This window comes from Patella vulgata, chromosome 4, assembly GCF_932274485.2.
Source record: "Patella vulgata chromosome 4, xgPatVulg1.2, whole genome shotgun sequence".
Taxonomy (NCBI): domain Eukaryota; kingdom Metazoa; phylum Mollusca; class Gastropoda; family Patellidae; genus Patella; species Patella vulgata.
Genome location: NC_065882.2, coordinates 40430932 through 40451670, shown reverse-complemented (window position 1 = coordinate 40451670; position 20739 = coordinate 40430932). Strand labels below are relative to the sequence as shown.

At 35.8% G+C, this 20739-nt stretch overlaps 1 protein-coding gene across 6 annotated transcripts in view; it reads right to left on the bottom strand.

Moving 5' to 3' along the window:
• The window catches only part of LOC126818823 (protein HGV2), a 136180-nt gene that overhangs the window by 49219 nt on the left and 66222 nt on the right, over positions 1–20739 (bottom strand). For 4 of the 6 annotated variants that reach the window (XM_050546423.2, XM_050546425.2, XM_050546427.2 and 1 more), the window contains 4 exons: positions 15630–15772; positions 10298–10371; positions 9755–9919; positions 2668–2765 (listed from right to left, as the gene is read on the bottom strand). In XM_050546423.2, the coding sequence (XP_050402380.1) occupies positions 2668–2765; positions 9755–9919; positions 10298–10371; positions 15630–15772 (480 nt within the window). Of the gene's footprint in view, positions 1–2226; positions 2372–2667; positions 2766–9754; positions 9920–10297; positions 10372–15629; positions 15773–19415; positions 19563–20739 lie in introns of those variants that run through there. The other 2 variants (XR_008787858.1, XM_050546424.2) reach the window with 2 other exon arrangements.

Below are 20739 nucleotides of genomic sequence, written 5' to 3'. Positions count from 1 at the left end.
GTTTCTTACATTATTGTTAGAATTCTGCTTTTACATATTATTTTCTACTCAGAAGATAACATTGACCAATAAAAAATTATTCTCTAAAGACTAAAGAGTAAAAGAAGGTTACTCATTTACTTATAGGCTATGGTAGGCCTAGTCTGGCAGTAATTATCGAAAATCGGTGAAAATCAATAGGATTCTTTGTCTCATGACATTAAACACTGTGTATAAATTTAAAGTCAATCAGATATTAACTTTGGCCTTTAGAGCGTCCACAAGATTTTTCAAAGTGATCAAGGGCCATAACTCTGGCATTAATTATCGTAAATCGCTGATAATCAATAGGCTTCTTCGTCTCATAACCTTAAACACTGTGTATAAATTTAAAGTCAATCAGGTATTAACTTTGGCCTCTAGAGTATCCACAAGATTTTTCAAAGTGAGCAAGGGCCATAAATCTGGCAGTAATTATCGGAAATTGCTAAAAGTCAATAGGATTCTTTGTCTCATGACCTTAAACACTGTGTATGAATTTAAAGTCAATCGGATATTAACTTTGGCCTCTAGAGCGTCCACAAGATTTTTAAAAGTGATCAAGGGCCATAACTCTGGTAGTAATTATCGGAAATCGCTGAAAATCAATAGGCTTTTTCGTCTCATGACCTTAAACACTGTGTATAAATTTAAGATCAATCGGATATTAACTTTGGCCTCTATAGTGTCCGCAAGATTTTTCAAAGTGATCAAGGGCCATAACTCTGGCAGTAATTATCGGAAATCGTTGAAAATCAATAGGCTTCTTCGTCTCATGACCTTAAAGTGATCAAGGGCAATAACTCTGGCATTAATTATCATAAAATCGCTGAAAATCAATAGGCTTCTTCGTCTCATAACCTTAAACACTGTGTATAAATTTAAAGTCAATCGGATATTAACTTTGGCCTCTAGAGTGTCCACAAGATTTTTTTTTAAGTGATCAAGGGCCATAACTCTGGCAGTAATTATCGGAAATCTCTGAAAATCAATAGGGTTCTTCGTCTCATGATCTTAAACACTGTGTATAAATTTAAAGTCAATCGGATATTAACTTTAGCCTCTAGAGCGTCCACAAGCAATTGTGGACGCCAGACGGGGGCGACGACAATATACGACCACATTTAAATGTGGGCGTATAAAAATAATATTAAAAATAGGAACCGCAGCCGAGCACTTGAAGTGGGGTACCCTCATTTCAAAACGTGACAAAAATTTTCAGCGTAACGTCAAAACACGGGAAATTGACGTTTTTCAACTTACGTTTATGAAATTAATAAAATGAACACATATATAAAAACTATACCAAGCAAAAGAACAGGATATCGGCTTCCAAAATATTTTAAAATTATTACAAAATATTAAATAGCCACCTTATGACGTTAAGCTGAAAAAGGGTTACAAATCGGGAAAAAATGACTTTCTTCCAACGCGGGCAATGGAGCTGTGACACCTACTTTTACACTATTTGCGTACCAGGATCAGCCATTTTGCCCAGCAGTTTCGGTCAGATTTTTACCAAATTTGAACTCAACCTTCATTGATGTGTAGCAGTGATATATTTAAACGTTTTTTAAAATTGAATACAAATTGTGACTTCTAGCTGGTCCACAAGCTAAAAATGCAATTTTTCGAACAATCAGGGGATATAATCCAGGAAGTTACATTCAGATATGTTTGTTTATCGAAAGGAACCAAAATCTTTGCGATATAAACATGCATTCCAAGTTTCATCAAAATCAGATCAAAATTGTGGCCTCTATTGGGTCCACAACTTTGATATACCATCTTTTGTCCTACAGTTTTAGTCCGATTTTCACGTAATACGAATTCAACCATCATCAGGATGTAACGATGATATATTCAAACGTTTTTTTAAATCGGTTAAAAATTGTGACCCCTAGAGGGACCACAAGCTAAAATCAAGGGTCATAATTCAGTAAGTTACAATCCGATATGCGCGGATATTGAAAGGAACCAAGATCTTTGGGTTATAAACATACATTTCAAGTTTCATCAAAATCAGAAGAAAATTGTGACCTCTGGAGTGTCTACAAACTAAACACAAGATTTTCCGTACAATCAGGGGTCAAACCCAATTAAGTTATGGTCTGATACATGCCAATATCAAAAGGAACCGAGATCTTTGGAAGTCACCTATATTTCTTCAGTCAGTTATATATAACTATAAGAGTAACTCATGTTTTTTATTTTTTTTCGTCACTTCCTGTTTCTTCAAATCTTCGTTACTGATTTACCATAGCATTGATCTCTGCGTTAAAATTATATTTAACCAGTTCTATATGGCCAACATCAACATTGTCCTTTAACTAGTTTAAGGCCTGATCTGTAACTGAAAATTCAATTAGCATTTTTCACTAATTTGGGTAAATTCTTCCTTACAAATAACAGTCTGGCCCAATTTTATTTTAGCCATCTTGGGGCATCCATTGAAATATATCTCAAATATAATTAAATGGCAATCATATTTCAATCTATCTGTGCCATCCAATAGTTTAGAGAGTTGATTATAGGCTTGTCAACATGAATAAATGTCTAAATAATAATTTATATAACATTTTAAGCCAAAATAATTTAACCTGTAGTAATAGGCAGATTTAGCTCTTACATAATGCATCTTTAACTTACCTATCTTATTTTCTATAACTTTAATAGCTGCTCTGTAATGGTCTATAGATTCATCATACTGTTGGTTAAAACCATATGCCAGGCCCAACTGATAATGACTAAACCATTCAATAAATAGAAACATTAGTACAGTAGCTCAGATTTTTGGCAGGGTATATATAAACCTTAAACTTAAAGTAGTAATAAACAAGCCAACAGTAAGGGCTGATGTCCCCCGCCGAAATCCTCAAATAAATAGAGACACATTAATTAATCGCACATGTATTTTTTTCAAAAGTATCAAGCAATCAAACTGATTATCAACTATACACTAAGTTTCATCACTCTCTATCAGATAGAATCAAAGTTATCTTGTCCCAAAGCATCGACCAAGGAAATTGCTTATCTCTGCTTAGCTTTAGCTCGATATGTTAATTATTGAACTCAGTCAAAACGAACATCTACATCAAGTTTAAACATTCTACCTCAATTAGAAGAAGAGTTTGACCAATCAACATGCTTATTGCTCGTTGGCCTAAGCAAAAAATTCTCATCATCGAACTTAGTCAAGGTATTGATGTAATGAACTATACACCAAGTTTCATCACTCTCACTTAATTAGAACTAAAGTTATCGTGTTCCACTTCCAAAGCATCAACCAATCAAATTGCTTATCTCTGCTTACCCTAAGCAGAAAATGATCATCTTCGCACTCCATCAAGGCATTGACCTCATTAACCCCTACACCAAGGTTGAACATTCTAGCTCAATTAGAAGGAGGGTTATTGTGTTCCAAAGTCTTGGCCAATCAAATTGCTTATCGCTCTGCTTACCCTGAGCAGAAAATGCTCATCATCGAACTAAGTCAAGGTATTGATGTAATGAAACTATACACCAAGTTTCATCACTCTCACTTAATTGGAACTAAAGTTATCGTGTCCCAAAGCATCAACCAATCAAATTGCTTATATTTGCTTACCCTAAGCCGAAAATGCTTATCTTCGCACTCCATCAAGGCATTGACCTAATAAACACCTACATCAAGTTTAAACATTCTACCTCAATTAGAAGAAGAGTTTGACCAATCAACATGCTTATTGCTCGTTGGCCTAAGCAAAAAATTCTCATCATCGAACTTAGTCAAGGTATTGATGTAATGAACTATACACCAAGTTTCATCACTCTCACTTAATTAGAACTAAAGTTATCGTGTTCCACTTCCAAAGCATCAACCATATCAAATTGCTTATCTCTACTTACTCTAAGCAGAAAATGCTCATCTTCACATTCCATCAAGGCATTGACCTAATAAACACCTACCCCAAGTTTGAACATTCTAGGTCAATTAGAAGGAGAGTTATTGTGTCCCAAAAAGTGTGACGGACGCACGGACGGATGGACGGACGGACGGACGGACAGACAGACAGACCCATTTCAATAGTCCCCTGCTTTCTTCGAAAGGCGGGGGTCAATTAATGGGCAAAAAAACTATAACTGGGTATTAGGGGGAGATGGTGGGCCTATCTTGACTACATATTAAAACGATAGCCATGCAAAGCGTGGAAATATGTCCATACAGCAGCTATGTCTCTCTCCCCTTAATACCTGGTTTAGAGTGAAATACATGTAGTTTTAAATTATGTGCACCATTTTGCTGCAATATTCTATGAATTTTTGGCTTGCGGATTTTATACCAGTACCGTATTTTTCGGTGTATTAGGCGCATGCGTTGATAAGGAGCAGGGCGAGTTTGGCAGAGGTGTTTCAGGAAAAAATAAAAGTGCATGGTTTAGATGCACTCTTCTCCAGAGGCTTGTGTAACACTTGCCATACTATACGTGATTCAAATACACCTGCGATCTGTTTACAGTTATAATAATTACCGATATTTAGCCATATAAAGCTTTATATTTATTTCTTTATGAAATAAAAAAACTCTATATACATTTTTTTGAATTGCATAAGACTTTATATTAATTGACTTTCAATTGAATTGTTTCATAACTTAAATGAAAATTCTGGCGCTCGTACGGTAGTCTATTTGTTGATAAAGTCCCGCCCCCAACAATCATGGCCGTCTATTATATCCTGTTAAATTCACAAGCAATTGGCTGTGATAAATGAATAAGTATTGATGATAAACAAATGAAATAATAATTGTAGAAATAATTTATTAGGATCAGCTACTCATGACAATACCTAGATTGTAGTCATTTAAATCTATCAGTAACATAATACAATAGCAATTTTAATACCAATCAAAGAAACAATGATTTGGTGAACTACAAACAACTTAACAAGGCATACGGGTGACAACTCACCAGTAGATAATTAACGATACCAGTAAATTATAACAATGGATCAATAAGTCAATCTATGTTGCATGAAAACATCGGCAACTTGAAATGACTAGATGTAACAGTTACAGCAATGTATAGAAAATACCAACTAACCTTCTATCAGAAATTGTTTATTCAGAATGACTACAAGACAAACCGCTAACGTGTATGGTAACAGTGTCGAGGCTTGTGAATTTAATTTGGATGAGTCAAACGCAAGACGGCTATGAGTTAGGAGCTTAATGACATAAACCAAATAAAGAAGCAAATGGATGGAACGCCGCACGTTATCCACAAATTGAGGAAGAATTGGTTGACTGTCAATGACCAACATCGAGAAGATTTGCCGTTTCCACGACAGGTTAGACTGAAGAACTTCAAAATATGTCAGTAACTGTAATACCACCCTTAAATATTTTAACCGTATCTAAAAGGTCATTGACAAATATGGACAATGTTTAATCTATCTAAAACATTGACAAATATAAATGGGCACGAAAGGGAACAGTATTGTATTTATTTTGAGTGATAATATATCATAAACTTTTGAGGTAGCGTCACCCGGCCGACATGTGTTGATTCTAGGGCAGTTATTTCTTGAACTCCCAACTTCGATGTCAACACGGGAAAAGCCTGGATTTGCTTAACGTTATGTATTAGGACACCCCTTCTAGAAAATAAATTATTTGGTAAAAAAAAAGTGTGAAAAATACGGTACTGTTTAATAAAGAAGGTGTTGCTGATGACAGTAGATTGTGCCCTGGTCAATTTGGAAAAGAAAGTTTAGTTGGGTGAAAGATAGGTTGCCAGGCAATGTAACATACGCCCACAGCAGCTAAGTCAACAAGGGTTGTCGCATATTTTCTCTCAGAATTTGTTTGGCATCATCTAGCTCTGCCACACACTAACATTGTACAAAACTTTCAATATCATGAATTTAGTTTTTCAAGTGTAATGAGTGTATTACTACCACTCAACCCGATTATCGTTGATAATAGGCTGAATTGATTAGGTAATTAAGTGATCAACGTATTCATCGTTTTATACCGTCTATACACCTACCTTGATTAACTACTTAATCTACCTTGATTGGCTGACTTAATTCTTTGTCGGACAATGAATCAATTCAATCATGAACAGAAGTCATTGCTTCTCCTTAGTCGGACTATATATCAATCTAATAAACTTAATCTAAGTGATTAACCTGTGATTTCTCAATTGTCTCACGTTTTAATCTCCTTGATGTCGGCCATAGACATTAGTCATATATGTCACATATCCTAATAGTACATAACACCCAAAATCAATATACATTGTGTCCGATAAATTGTCTGTGATATGTCTTCAGTGTAAGCCGAAGTTAAATAAAGCTATTTCACACACACGCAAAATGAAAGTAGAAATCTCGCGAGACACATGGAATTAAGAGGTGTTAAAGTGCCGAATCTAATAAGTCTGATGTCGGGAGAAACGATTCTATTTTGATGGCATATCGTCGGATTTATGATCATATTTTGAATGGGGTTTATGTTTTTAAATAAATAAACTCACTAAGAAATGTTGACGAATATTTCGATTGGATAACATAAGTAGTTACGGTAATTGTTTTAGACGATAGCGCGTGCTTAGAGTCGAATGGGATTATTTAGCAGCTGGTGGAAAAGGTGATTTTGAGATTATGATTATACATATGATTTTATTGGCTTTTCATGTAGATCTCATCATTCTTCTCACAAAACTTTTTATAGATTCAAAATCGGATGAAATTTTTTTTTTATTATTATTATTGAGGCTCAAAGTTGCGATTTTAGACTTTTCGCGGAAGAAGTTTTTCAACACTTTGAAAAAGTCATTTTTGTTTTTTGTGATGCCATATTTCATTTCATATCAAAACTATCACACATTTAGATTCATGAAATACAACTTTAAGGCTAATTATGTTTTGATTTTCACATTTGTGTAACAATTACTCGGATTTCCCCAGCAACTCCAAAATACATAGGTTTTCTCAAAAATTATATTTTGTCAAAGTGATTTTGGCCAATTTTTTCATCAACCAGCGGCTGCCAGGCAGAATACGCCCACATTTTCGAGAGATGGATAGAGAACAAGCTAAAAAGAAAGGGATTTTTCCTACAATCAAGAGCCATAATTCAGGAAATTACAATGCGATATGCGCAAATATCGAAAGGAACCGAAATCTTTGGGTTATAAACTTACATTTCAAGTTTCAACAAAATCAGATAAAAATTGTGACCTCTATAGGGTCCACAACCTTGATATACCATATTTTTAAGCTATTTGAGAACGAGGGGCGGCCATTTTGTCTGTCAGTTTTGGGCCTATTTTCACGAAATTCGAACTTAGCCATCCTTAGGGTGTAACGGTGATATAATAATACGTTTTTTTTAAATCGGATAAAAATTATGACCTCTATAGGGTCCACAAGCTAAAAACACGATTTTTGGTACAATCAGAGGCCATAATTCAGGAAGTTACGGTCTGATATGCGCGAATATCGAAAGGAACCGAGATCTTTGGATTATCAACTTAGATTTCAAGTTTGAACAAAATCGGATAAAAATTGTGACCTCTATAGTGTCCACAAGCTAAAAACGTGATTTTTCGTACAAACAGGGGCCATAATCCATGAAGTTTCGATCCGATACATGCCAATATCGAAAGGAACCTGGTTGTTATGCATTTTAAAATCAGTATCTATCAAGTAAGGTTAACAGAAAAAAAAATAGTAAAAATATCTATATGCCTTCTCTCAAGGGCTGGATATATGTTCATTTTTTAACAATTGTCCGTGGCACACAATTGCCTACTTTTGGGGCATTTTGGGGACATTAATAAAATAAGAAGGAATGGAGATACAAAAGTGAAATTCTGGGGATATGTCAAAAAGTTTGTGAATTTTTAAAATTACATATTTCCAATCTGCCATATGTTATTAATTTTGGTTGTCATAGCAACCAAAATGGAAAATTTTCAATGCTATTTACCATAACCCAAAAGTTGATCACATTTAAAAATAAGCATTTTAAAATATTTGAAACCTATGTAATGTCAAATGATATGGATTGTATAAGTTTGAGCAAAATATTAAGGAGTTTGAGTGGTTACCATAGCAACCACTGTATATATTTTTTTTTAAAACGAATGTTTTTCCGATAATTTTCTCATTAATATTAATTTTTATATTATTTTAAGTCAGTACCTATAGAGCAAGATTGAACAAATAAATAATAACAAAATATTTATATGCCATCTCTTTATACGCTGGAAAGGGGTTCACTTTTAACAAAATTCCGCAATTGGAAATTGCCCAATTTTCAGCCTAAAAAAAAATGTGATGGAATTGAGATTTTCAAGTGAAATTTTGTGTACAGGTCAAAAAGTTTGTGATTTTTTAAGATTACATACTGGGCTAATGAAGACGGGCATACGCCATACAGTGTGCTATGAGGGAAATTTTGCCCGGGCAGCGACACTATCACCTACTCTTATATCAAATTCCAACTGCCAAGGGATCTTTTTTTTCGTGCATTCAAATGTATACACGGGACCTAGGTTTTTCGTCTCATCGAAAGACTAGACAGCTGTCCTTGTCAGGCCCTCAGTCCTGCATCACTGACAAGGGGAAACCACGCCGGAAAATCGGGATGAACTTTCTCGACCAATGCAGGGATCGAACACCCGACCTCCAGGCTAGCGAGCCAGCGTCTTAAGCGGTGGACACACTAGCCGAATGATTCGGCCGAATCGTTGGGCGTCGAAATTCGCCTAGTGTGTCCACTGTCATTCGGCCGAATGATTCGCCCGAATCAAACAGGTTTGATATATTAGCCAATCACCACTCATATCGAGAAGTCATGTGATAGATTGAAGACATAGACGCCGCCATGTTTAATCATGTGACGTGAAAGGTGATGCAACCGACAGGTTGAATCGGGTGAAGCATTCGGCTAGTGTGTCCACCCATTCGGCCGAATAAAATTCGGCACCGATTGATTCAGCCGAACGATTCGGCTAATGTGTCCACTGACTTAGCCACGTGATCCCCCAATAGTTTAAAGAAAGCAGTTCATATATTTAACACCAGTGTAATATCAAGCGATGGAAATTGTACAATTTTGACTATAAAATGAAGGAGTTTAGGTGGTTGCCACGGCAACAACATTATCATTTTTGTTCAAAATCAATAGGATTCTTCGTCCCATGACCTTAAATACTGTATAATAAGTCAATCGGATATTAACTTTACGCTTGTGGACCCTGGACGAACGGGGGCTACGACAATGTACGACCACATTTCAATATGAGCGTATAATAAAAAGGATGAGCAGAACCACATCATGTAAGTGAGGTCACTGGAAGGCAAGTCCTTCCATGGATCCAAACCAATGGCAGATGGAAAGAACTGACATGGACAGGGCACTGGCCCAGGACAGCTTACTCGGTATGACCGTGACGGTCATGGGATACTGGCCTACTATACCGGGGAAGAAATAATGGACGATATGAAGGATAGGGAGTATGACGTTACTGAGGGATACAGGTTTAGAGTGGCCGAGGGGAAGAACCAGGTAACCGTTGCCCTGACCTTCACGAAAGGAACATATCGCCGCAACATAAGTGGAGTGAGCACACTACACGACAACTTTGGTGATCACGATTACAGCCAGCTCTTATTTCAAATTCCAACTGTCAAGGGTTCTTTTACATGCACGCAATCCCGTACAAGGAATAAGTAAAATTCAAACCTTTCTGCTATTAATCTGTCTTCTGGTGAAAGATGTTTTTCTTGTATTTGTAAACAGTCTTTAAAGTCTGATATCGCTTGTTCATATCGTTCTGTTTCTAAACTCACTTCACCTAGTTTTAGATATGACTGGGCCGCTCGAAGCTGAGCTTCTTTAGCACTATCTCTATAAATTAAAACGTAAGTGAAGCAGAAATCAAAGTTTGGCTCATGATACACAGAGGTCACATTTTGTACTCCCAAAATTGTAACAAGATATTAGGGTGAGCCACAAAATATTTTCCAACAATTATCAGACCATAACAGCAACCACACATAATACAATCATTGTTTTTTTAGGCAATAGATCAAGCGTCTGAATACTGAATAGTGATAGAGGTTTTTGTCCAGTACCTTATAATTGAAAATCTCTTCCCATAATAATGTACGTGTGACTCATTATGCCAGCACGAGTCACATATATTGATATTTATGCTACAATGCAATATTCATATAAGAAGCCTCAACTTAGTTTCCCAGATTTAACTGAACACCACATACTTACTTTAAATAAATCATTTTAGCCAACTCCAACATTTCCCATGCTAGCTGTAAATTTGAAACATCTTCAGGATCTTCCTAAAACATGGAAATAAAGGGTTATGATACAATTAGTTATATTACAATAAGACTTTAACTGAAGGTAAATTGGGTTTCCATGGTTACTAATTGGTGAGGTTACTGGGGTTGGCCTCTTGGCGGTGGGTTTACAAATTTTTTATCAGGGTCGGTAGCTTGCTTACCGGGGTTGTATAGAGGTTATACAACTGATTGTTTAGATTGAAGTGCTAGTGTCGGTTACGTGCGGTCACGCCAGCTCAAAAACATGTGACCGATTTCCTGGTTACGCAAATTGAAATATCGGTTACATTAACAAATTTATTCACATTTGATCAATTTTTATACAGGATGACTTTGTGACACAGGTCAAATTATTAGTATTATAGCACAAACTTCATTCATTCTAGGCATTTTCTCCATCTTACCCGTACTTTGACATCACCTATTGACCAGTTGCAAGCAGGTTGATTTAAAATTAATAAAAATGCCCCCCCCCCCCAATTCTTTAAATGATTAATTATGCCATAAATATTTGAAAGCGTACCTTTGGATTTTCAAATACAAAATGAGTTTGATTATTTAACACGTCAACTATATTTCCAAAGAATTTACTACACGTGTTCCTTTGCTTTATAGCCATATGCTGTGCGGTAGTACCAATGACCCCTATGTATGTCGTCAACTCTGACTTCCCCCCACCCCACCCCCCCAGCATCGCTTGAGTGATAATGTAAACGATTTTACTGTCCTGCCTATTTTAATAATATTTCAATTCAACACATCAAACTATTCTGTTTCCTTTTGAGACTTTGTTTATAGAGTGCTCAGTTAATAAATACTGTCGCTACTTATGAGTGAGCCTATCTCATGCTACATGCTTGAAAGAATAATTACAAATGACAAATGCAATATGAAGTATGTATGTGGTCTTCAGTGACCGAAAACAATGTGGTAGCTACCATTCCCGGTTTTTGAAGGTCATATATGATATAAAGATAGGTTGCCAGGCAACGAAACATACGCCCACAGCAGCTATATCGTCTGGGCAGTAAACAAGAGTTGTTGCATATTTTTACTTTTTTTGGTAACAAAACATTTATAATACACTAAAATCTGATTAAGAGTAACAACTCATTAAGTAATTATCAGAAAACCATTAGAATTTGTTTGGTGTTTATAAAGTTCTGCCCCATGCTAACGTTTAGTATACAAAACTTTTAATATCATGGATTTAGCTGTTCAAGTCTTTTATAAAAATTCATTGAAAATCAATACTTGGTCGTCTCAAGATCTTAAACTCTGTGTATCAACCTGAAGTCAATCGGATGATAACTTTAGCCTCTAGAGCGTCACAAGTGATCAAGGGCCATAACTCTGGTAGTAATTATCAGAAATAGCTGAAAATCAAAAGGCTTCTTCGTCTCATGACCTTAAACATTGTGTGTATAAATTTAAAGTCAATCAGATATTAACTTTAGCCTCTAGAGCGTCCACAAGATTTTTTGAAGTGATCAAGGGACATAACTCTAGCAGTAATTATCGGAAATCGCTGAAAATCAATAGGCTTCTTCGTCTCATGACCTTAAGCACAGTGTATAAATCGGATATTAACTTTTACCTCTAGAGCATCCACAACATTTTTTGAAGTGATCAAGAGCCATTACTCTAGCAGTAATTATCGAAAATCGCTGAAAATCAATAGGCGTCTTCGTCTCACTGTATATAAATTTAAAGTCCATCGGATATTAACGGGGCAACGACAATATACGATCACATTTCAATGTGGGCGTATAAAAAGCGATTTTTTGTACAATCAGGGGCCATAATTCAGGAAGCTATGATCCGATATGCGCAAATATCAACAGCAACCAAGATCTTTGGGTAATAAGCATGCATTTCAAGTTTCATCAAAATTGGATCAAAATTGTGAGCTCTAGAGGGTTCACAACCTTGATATACACCATATTTTTACACTGTTTGCGTTCGAGAGGCGGCCATTTTGTCCGGCAGTTTTGGTCCGATTTTCATGAAACAGTGATATATTCAAATATTTTTTTTAAATCGGAATAAAAGTGTGACCTCTAGAGGTACTTAAAGCTGAAAATGCGATTTTTTGTACAATCAGGGGCCATCATTCAGGAAGTTACGATCCGATATGCCCAAATATCGTAAGGAACTAAGATCTTTGGGTTATAAACTTACATTTCAAGTTTCATCAAAATCAGAAGATAATTGTGACCTATAGATGGTCCACAACATTGATATACCATATTTTTTTTACACTATGTGGGTACGAGGGGCGGTCATTTTTTCTGTCAGTTTTGGTCCGATTTTTACAAACTTCGTACTCAACCATCCTTAGGGTGTAATGGTGATTTATTCAAACGGTTTTATAAATCGGATAAAAATTATCAGGGGCCATAATTCAGGAAGTTACGGTCCGATATGCGCGAATATCGAAACGAACTGAGATCTTTGGGTTATAAACTTACATTTCAAGTTTAAACCAAATCGGATAAAAATTGTGACCTGTACAGTGTTCACAAGCTAAAAACGTGGTAAAGTGGTAATTTGGCATAAAATCTAAACGCCTTAAGTAATTAAACACTCTGTTCATTTCTTGACAACGTCCGGGAAAATAAAGGCATTGTCTAACCAACATCTGTCAGGCAGGATACGCCCACATTCAAGAGATGGATAGAGAACAAGCTAAGAAGAAAGTGATTTTTCTTGCAATCAAGGGCCATAATTCAGGAAATTACAATTCGATATGCGCAAATATCGAAAAGAACCGAGATCTTTGTGTTATAAACTTACATTTCAAGTTTCAACAAAATCGGATAAAAATTGTGACTAGATATACCCTATTTTTACGCTATTTGAGAACGAAGGACGGCCATTTTATCTGTCAGTTCTAGGCCGATTTTCACGAAATTCGAATTCAGTCGTCCTTAGGGTGTAACGGAGATATAATAATACAGTTTTTAAATCGGATAAAAATTATGATCTCTATAGGGTCCACAAGCTAAAAATGCGATTTTTCATACAATCAGGGGCCATAATTCAGGAAGTTACGGTCCGATATGCTGGAATATCGAAAGGAACCAAGATCTTTGGGTTTTAAACTTACATTTCAAGTTTCAACAAAATCGGATTAAAATTGTGACCTCCATTGGGTCCACAAGCTAAAAACGTGATTTTTTGTACAATCCGGGGCCATAATCCATGAAGTTTCGATCTGATACATGCCAATATCGAAAGCAGCCGAGATCTTTTGGGGATAAACCTATATTTCAAGTTTCGTCAAAATCGGATAAGAATTGTGACCTGTAGAGAGTCGACAAACAATTGTGGACGGACGGACGGACAGGGGCGACGGCATAATACGTCCACATGAATATGTGGGCGTATAAAAACTAAACCCCTTTCAAATCTAAATGGTAGTGTTCATTTCTAAAAAACACCCTGAGAAACTGGACGGTTGTAAAGCAGACGATCGATGTCAAAAGTAAACGGTGTTTCTTAATCTACACGGTAGCACAAACTGGGTGGTTTTTGATGAATCTTGATGGCATTTAACACATTCTTGATGACAATCTATCAGCTGGATACGTGTATTAAATTCTAGATAATAAAGGTACATGTAGTTTCTTTCCTTTTTTCGTTAAATCTGTACAATACCTGGTCCCTAGTGGAGGGATGGCCATTTTGTCTGTCAGTTTTGGTCCGATTTTTACGAAATTCGAACTCAAATGTTTTTTTATTTTAATCGGATAAAAATTATGACCTCTATAGGATTCACAAGCTCAAAATGCTATTTTTAGTACAATCAGGGGCCATAATTCAGAAAGTTATAGTCCGATATGCGCGAATATCAAAAAGAACCCAGATCTTTGGAATATGAACATATCTTAAGTTCCATCGAAATCGAATAAAATTGTGACCTGTGCAGTATCCACAAACAACACAACTAAATAATGCCCGAGTTGTAGTGTATGATGTAACGGTGATATATTTGTTTTTTTCTTTTAAATAAGATAAAAACTGTCACCTCTATCCACAATATAAAAACACAATTTTTCATACAATCGGGGATATTCAGGGGCCATAATCCTCAAAGTTATGGTCTGATATGCATGAATATCAAAATGAACCAAGATCTTTGGAATATAAACATATCTTAAGTTCCATCAAAATCGAATAAAAATTGTGACCTGTGCAGTATCCACAAACAAAATGTGGACCTGTACGGGGCGAGGACAAGATACTTTTACACAATTTGCATATGGGGAGCGGTTATTTTGTTGGATAGTTTTGTTCCGATTTTCAATAAATTCGAATTGAACCATCATTATAGTGTAACAATGATATATATGGATCATTCCATGAAGTTGACACCTAAAGTGTGACATGGGCATTAAAATTTCAAAACGTATTTGGAGAGTAAATAACACATTGTTTTGTTTTGAATGTTTCCTAATATACCAATGTGGTAAAAATACCAGCGGCTGCCAGGCAGGATACGCCCACATTTTCGAGAGATGAATAGAGAACAAGCTAACAAGAAAGTGATTTTTCCTACTATCAAGGGCCATAATTCAGGAAATTACAATTCAATATGCGCGATTATCTTTGTGTTATAAACTTACATTTCAAGTTTCAACAAAATCGGATAAAAATTGTGACCTCTATAGGGTCCACAAGCTAAAAACGCGATTTTTCGTTCAATCAGGGGCCATAATCCATCAAGTTATGGTCCGATATATGCCAATATTGAAAGGAACCAAGATCTTAGGGAGACAAACCTATATTTCAAGTTTCATTGAAATTGGATAAAAATTGTGACCTGTAGAGTGTCCACAAACAAATTGTGGACAGACAAACAGGGGCCATGGCATAATACGTTAACATGAAAATGTGGGCGTGTAAAAATTGTCACCTGTAGTGTGTCCACAAATTGTGGACGGACATCCCCACGGACAGGGGCGACAATATACGTCCACATGAAAATGTGGGTGTATAAAAACGTTTTTTGACTGAAGCTCCGAGCATGGTGTCCTACAGAAATTAGCAGCTTTTGGATTGAACCTGTGAGCATGGTGGCCTACAGTAATTAGTTCTTTTCAGACTAAACCTGTGAGTATGGTGTGCTATAGTACATAGCTGTTTTCGCATTGAGCCTTGGAGCATGTATGAGAATTTTAAGAATGGGTGAGATTATACAGTTGATTCTCATGCAGTTTAAGAGTGAAAGATTATAATGTCTCATATACTACCTCATCGGTTTTACCCTCTCCATCCTCTCCTTCATTTTCAGCTGCGTCTCCTTCATCCTCTTTATCTTCTTCATCTTCCATAATCTCTTCTTCATCAACATCATCTTTCTTATCATCTTCAGGCTTTTTATCATTTAGTGTTTCTGAAAAACAAAATAAATAGTAATACTTTACACTACATGTTTTCCATACTGGTTCAATTACTTTCATAAAACTAGTAAAATTGTTTTTCTGAAATTCAACTCAACTGTCATTATGGTGTAAAGGTGATATATTTAATTTGTTTTTAAATTGGATAAATATTGCGAGGTCTTGAGGGTCCACAAGCTAAAAACTTGATTTTTCGTACAACTACATGAATAAATCGACATGTTCGAATAATTTTATTAAAAAAAATGAAAGATAGGTTGCCAGGCAACAAAACATACGCCCACAACAGCTAAATAGTCCGAGCCGTCGACAAGGGTTGTCACATATTTATTCCTTTGTAGGTAATTGGAGGCCTTTACAATTCCATACAGATCAGATTAACATATCGAATGATAACTATCATCAATCGAGCATTAACAAGGTTTAACAAAGTGAAACAAGGCCAATAACCCTAGAAGTAATTATTGTAAATTGCTGAAATTCAATAGGCTTCGTGGTTTCACTAATTTAAATAATGCATATAGATTTCAAAAAAATCGTCGGATGATAACTTTCAGGTTTGGAGTGTTCACAAGGTTCAATAAAGTGAAAAGAGCCATCATTCTAGACGTAATTAACGGAAATTCAATAGGATTCTTTTTTTTTTTTACTAAATTAAATGGCACATATAAATTTCATACAGATCGGAAGATAACTTTAGAGGTTAGAGCGTTCACAAAGTGCAACAAGGGCCATAACGTTATAAATGGAAATTTCTGAAATTTAATAAGATTCTTCTCTTTACTAATTTAAATAATGCATATAAATTTCAGAGATCGATAGATAACGTTTGATTTTAGAGCGTTCCAAAGGTGCAACAAAGTGAAACAAGGGCCATAACTCTAGACGTAATGAACAGAAATCATTGAAATTAAATAGGCTTCATCTCACTAATGTAAAACAATCGGATAATAACTTTTGGAGTTAGAGCATTCACAATAAATTGTGGATGACGGACTGACAGGGGCGACGGCAACATACGTCCACATTTCCATGTGGGTGTATAAAAATCATTGAAAGTCCACACTTGTTCGTCTTAAGACCTTGTATCAATCTAAAGTCAATCGAATATCACTTTAGCTTGTTGAGCATTCACAAGACATTTCAAAGTGATCAAGGGCCATAACTATGGCAGTAATTATCGGAAATCGTTTAATATCAATAGGATTCTTTGTCTCATGACCTTCAACACTCTGTATCAATTTAAAGTCAATCGTATATAAATTTAAAGTCAATCAGATATTATCTTAATCTCTAGAGCATCCACAAGGTATTTCAAAGTGATCAAGGGCCGTAACTCTGGCAGTAATTATCGGAAATCGTTGAAAATCAATAGGCTTCTTCGTCTCATGACCTTAAACACTGTGTATAAATTTAAAGTCAATAAGATATTAACTTTAGCCTCTAGAGCCTCCACAAGCATTTGTGGACGCCGGACGGACGGGCGGATGGACGGACGGGGGCAACAACAATATACGACCACATTTCAATGTGGGCGTTTAAAAACACAATTTTTCAAACAATCAGGGATATTCAGGGGCCATAATCCTCAAAGTTATGGTCCGATATACATGAATATCAAAAAGAACCCAGATCTTTGGAATATGAACATATCTTAAGTTCCATCGAAATCGAATAAAATTGTGACCTGTGCAGTATCCACAAACAACACAACTAAATAATGCCCGAGTTGTAGTGTATGATGTAACGGTGATATATTTGTTTTTTTCTTTTAAATAAGATAAAAACTGTCACCTCTATCCACAATATAAAAACACAATTTTTCATACAATCGGGGATATTCAGGGGCCATAATCCTCAAAGTTATGGTCTGATATGCATGAATATCAAAATGAACCAAGATCTTTGGAATATAAACATATCTTAAGTTCCATCAAAATCGAATAAAAATTGTGACCTGTGCAGTATCCACAAACAAAATGTGGACCTGTACGGGGCGAGGACAAGATACTTTTACACAATTTGCATATGGGGAGCGGTTATTTTGTTGGATAGTTTTGTTCCGATTTTCAATAAATTCGAATTGAACCATCATTATAGTGTAACAATGATATATATGGATCATTCCATGAAGTTGACACCTAAAGTGTGACATGGGCATTAAAATTTCAAAACGTATTTGGAGAGTAAATAACACATTGTTTTGTTTTGAATGTTTCCTAATATACCAATGTGGTAAAAATACCAGCGGCTGCCAGGCAGGATACGCCCACATTTTCGAGAGATGAATAGAGAACAAGCTAACAAGAAAGTGATTTTTCCTACTATCAAGGGCCATAATTCAGGAAATTACAATTCAATATGCGCGATTATCTTTGTGTTATAAACTTACATTTCAAGTTTCAACAAAATCGGATAAAAATTGTGACCTCTATAGGGTCCACAACCTTGATATACCATATTTTTACGCTATTTGAGAACGAACGGCAGCCATTTTGTATGTCAATTTTCACGAAATTCGAATTCAGTCGTCCTTAGGGTGTAATAGTGATATAATAATACAGTTATTTAAATTGGATAAAAATTATGACCTCTATAGGGTCCACAAGCTAAAAACGCGATTTTTCGTACAATCAGGGGCCATAATTCAGGAAGTTACGGTCCAATATGCGCGAATATCAAAAGGAACCGAGATCTTTGGGTTATAAACTTACATTTCAAGTTTGAACAAAATCGGATAAAAATTGTGACCTCTATAGGGTCCACAAGCTAAAAACGTGATTTTTCGTACAAACAGGGGCCATAATCCATGAAGTTTCGATCCGATACATGCCAATATCGAAAGCAGCTGAGATCTTTTGGAGATAAACCTATATTTCAAGTTTCGTCAAAATCGGATAAGAATTGTGACCTCTAGAGTGTCCACAAACAAATTGTGGACGGACAGGGGCGACGGCATCCCAAGGAGCTATCACCTTCAAATACAAATGATAATGTGGATGTTAGTCATGGATGTGACAAGCACAAGGGTCACCTGTCTAACCTTGTGGGTTTTGCCAAGGACTATCATTTACCCCCACTGCTAAAGCCCTATGCACAAGCCAATTATTGAAATAACCTCGAGTCGAGTGATCGCTAAAGTCTACCTCTCTCGAACAACCATCATTAAATAAGTTACGACTTTGGAAATATGATTTAATATTTCATCTATTATTCAACATGTAACACAGTGATCAGTTTAAAAACAAAGACAGAATAAAAATGCCATCAGAAATAAAATGGGGTTTAATGTAAATGACATAACAATAATGGTAAAATAATTGGACGGATAAAGCATCAATACTGATTTAATTCAATTGGACAGATAAAGCATCAATACTGATTTAATTCAAGTAACGACATGGGATTTGCATTAATCAGAAAATATCTTCTTCTTCGTAACCAATGCTAGTACTCAACATTGACTGACTTAATACTTAACTAAGAAATCAATACATCAGCACTAGATAATTTCCCTGCATAGATTTAGTCAAATTAAAATCAGACCAAGTCATCAGATGTTGCGAAACAAAGATGACGAAAGGCTCTTTTGGTCATCAGATTTTGTGAAACAAAGATGACAGAAGGCTTGTTTACATAGGGAGCAGCATTTTCATGTTGCGAACAGAATCAAACCAATTTTCAACTGCTATTCCTATTACAGATTCAAATAATAGTTCATTTTCCAACTAAAAATTCCCTGCTGTACATAAGCACTTGACATACATATGGCCAATCAACAACCTAGAAAGAAATTTAAACACAAGATTAATTCTACACTATTTTGGAATTCAATATACAACGTGTTTAGTACACTTATTTTCATCAACAGCCTTGAACAGGTATAGGTAAATAAGGATGACAGCATGCATAGAACCATGAAGTATTTCAAAAGATAATTTTTTTTGTAAAGATCTAACAAATAATTAAATAAGTGTGCCAGACAGGGGTTGTAGTCTGGAGGCTCAGCGCGGGGGTTGGGGGGGGGGGGGGGATCAAATGGGCACAAAACCAGAACCAACTTTTCTAGAGTAAAATTTTGCATAGAATATGATGCCGAGTGGTAATCAGTTCGCCGTTGGGGTGTTTTCGAGATATTCGGGGTCAAGGTCAAATGGGTTCATTTGCACTGAAAGTAAATGCGCAGTCATTCTTGTATCATGAAAATAAGCTGAAAACGATCGAAAGTGATCACACTTTCAATAACCAGCGGCTGCCAGGCAGGATACGCCCACATTTTCGAGAGATGGATAGAGAACAAGCTAACAAGAAAGTGATTTTTCCTACAATCAAGGGCCATAATTCAGGAAATTACAATTCGATATGCGCAAATATCGAAAGGAACTGAGATCTTTGTGTTATAAACTTACATTTCAAGTTTCAACAAAATCGGATAAAAATTGTGACCTCTATAGGGTCCACAAGCTAAAAACGTGATTTTTCGTACAACCAGGGGCCATAATTCAAGAAGTTACGGTCCGATATGCAAAAATATCGAAAGGATAGAGTGTAACGGTGATATAATGATACGTTTTTTTTAAATCGGATAATAATTGAGACCTCTATAGGGTCCACAACCTTGAAATACCATATTTTTACGCTATTTGAGAACAAACAGCAGCCATTTTGTCTGTCAATTTTGAGGTGATTTTCACAAAATTCGAACTCGGCTATCCTTAGGGTTTAATGGTGATATAATAATACGTTTTTTTAAATCGGATAAAAATTATGACCTCTATAGGGTCCACTAGCTAAAAACTTGATTTTTTGTACAATCACGGGCCATAATTCAGTAAGTTACAGTCCGATATGCGCGAATATCGAAAGGAACTAAGATCTTTGTGTTATATACTTACATTTCAAGTTTCAACAAAATCGGACAAAAATTGTGACCTCTATAGGGTCCACAACCTTGATATAC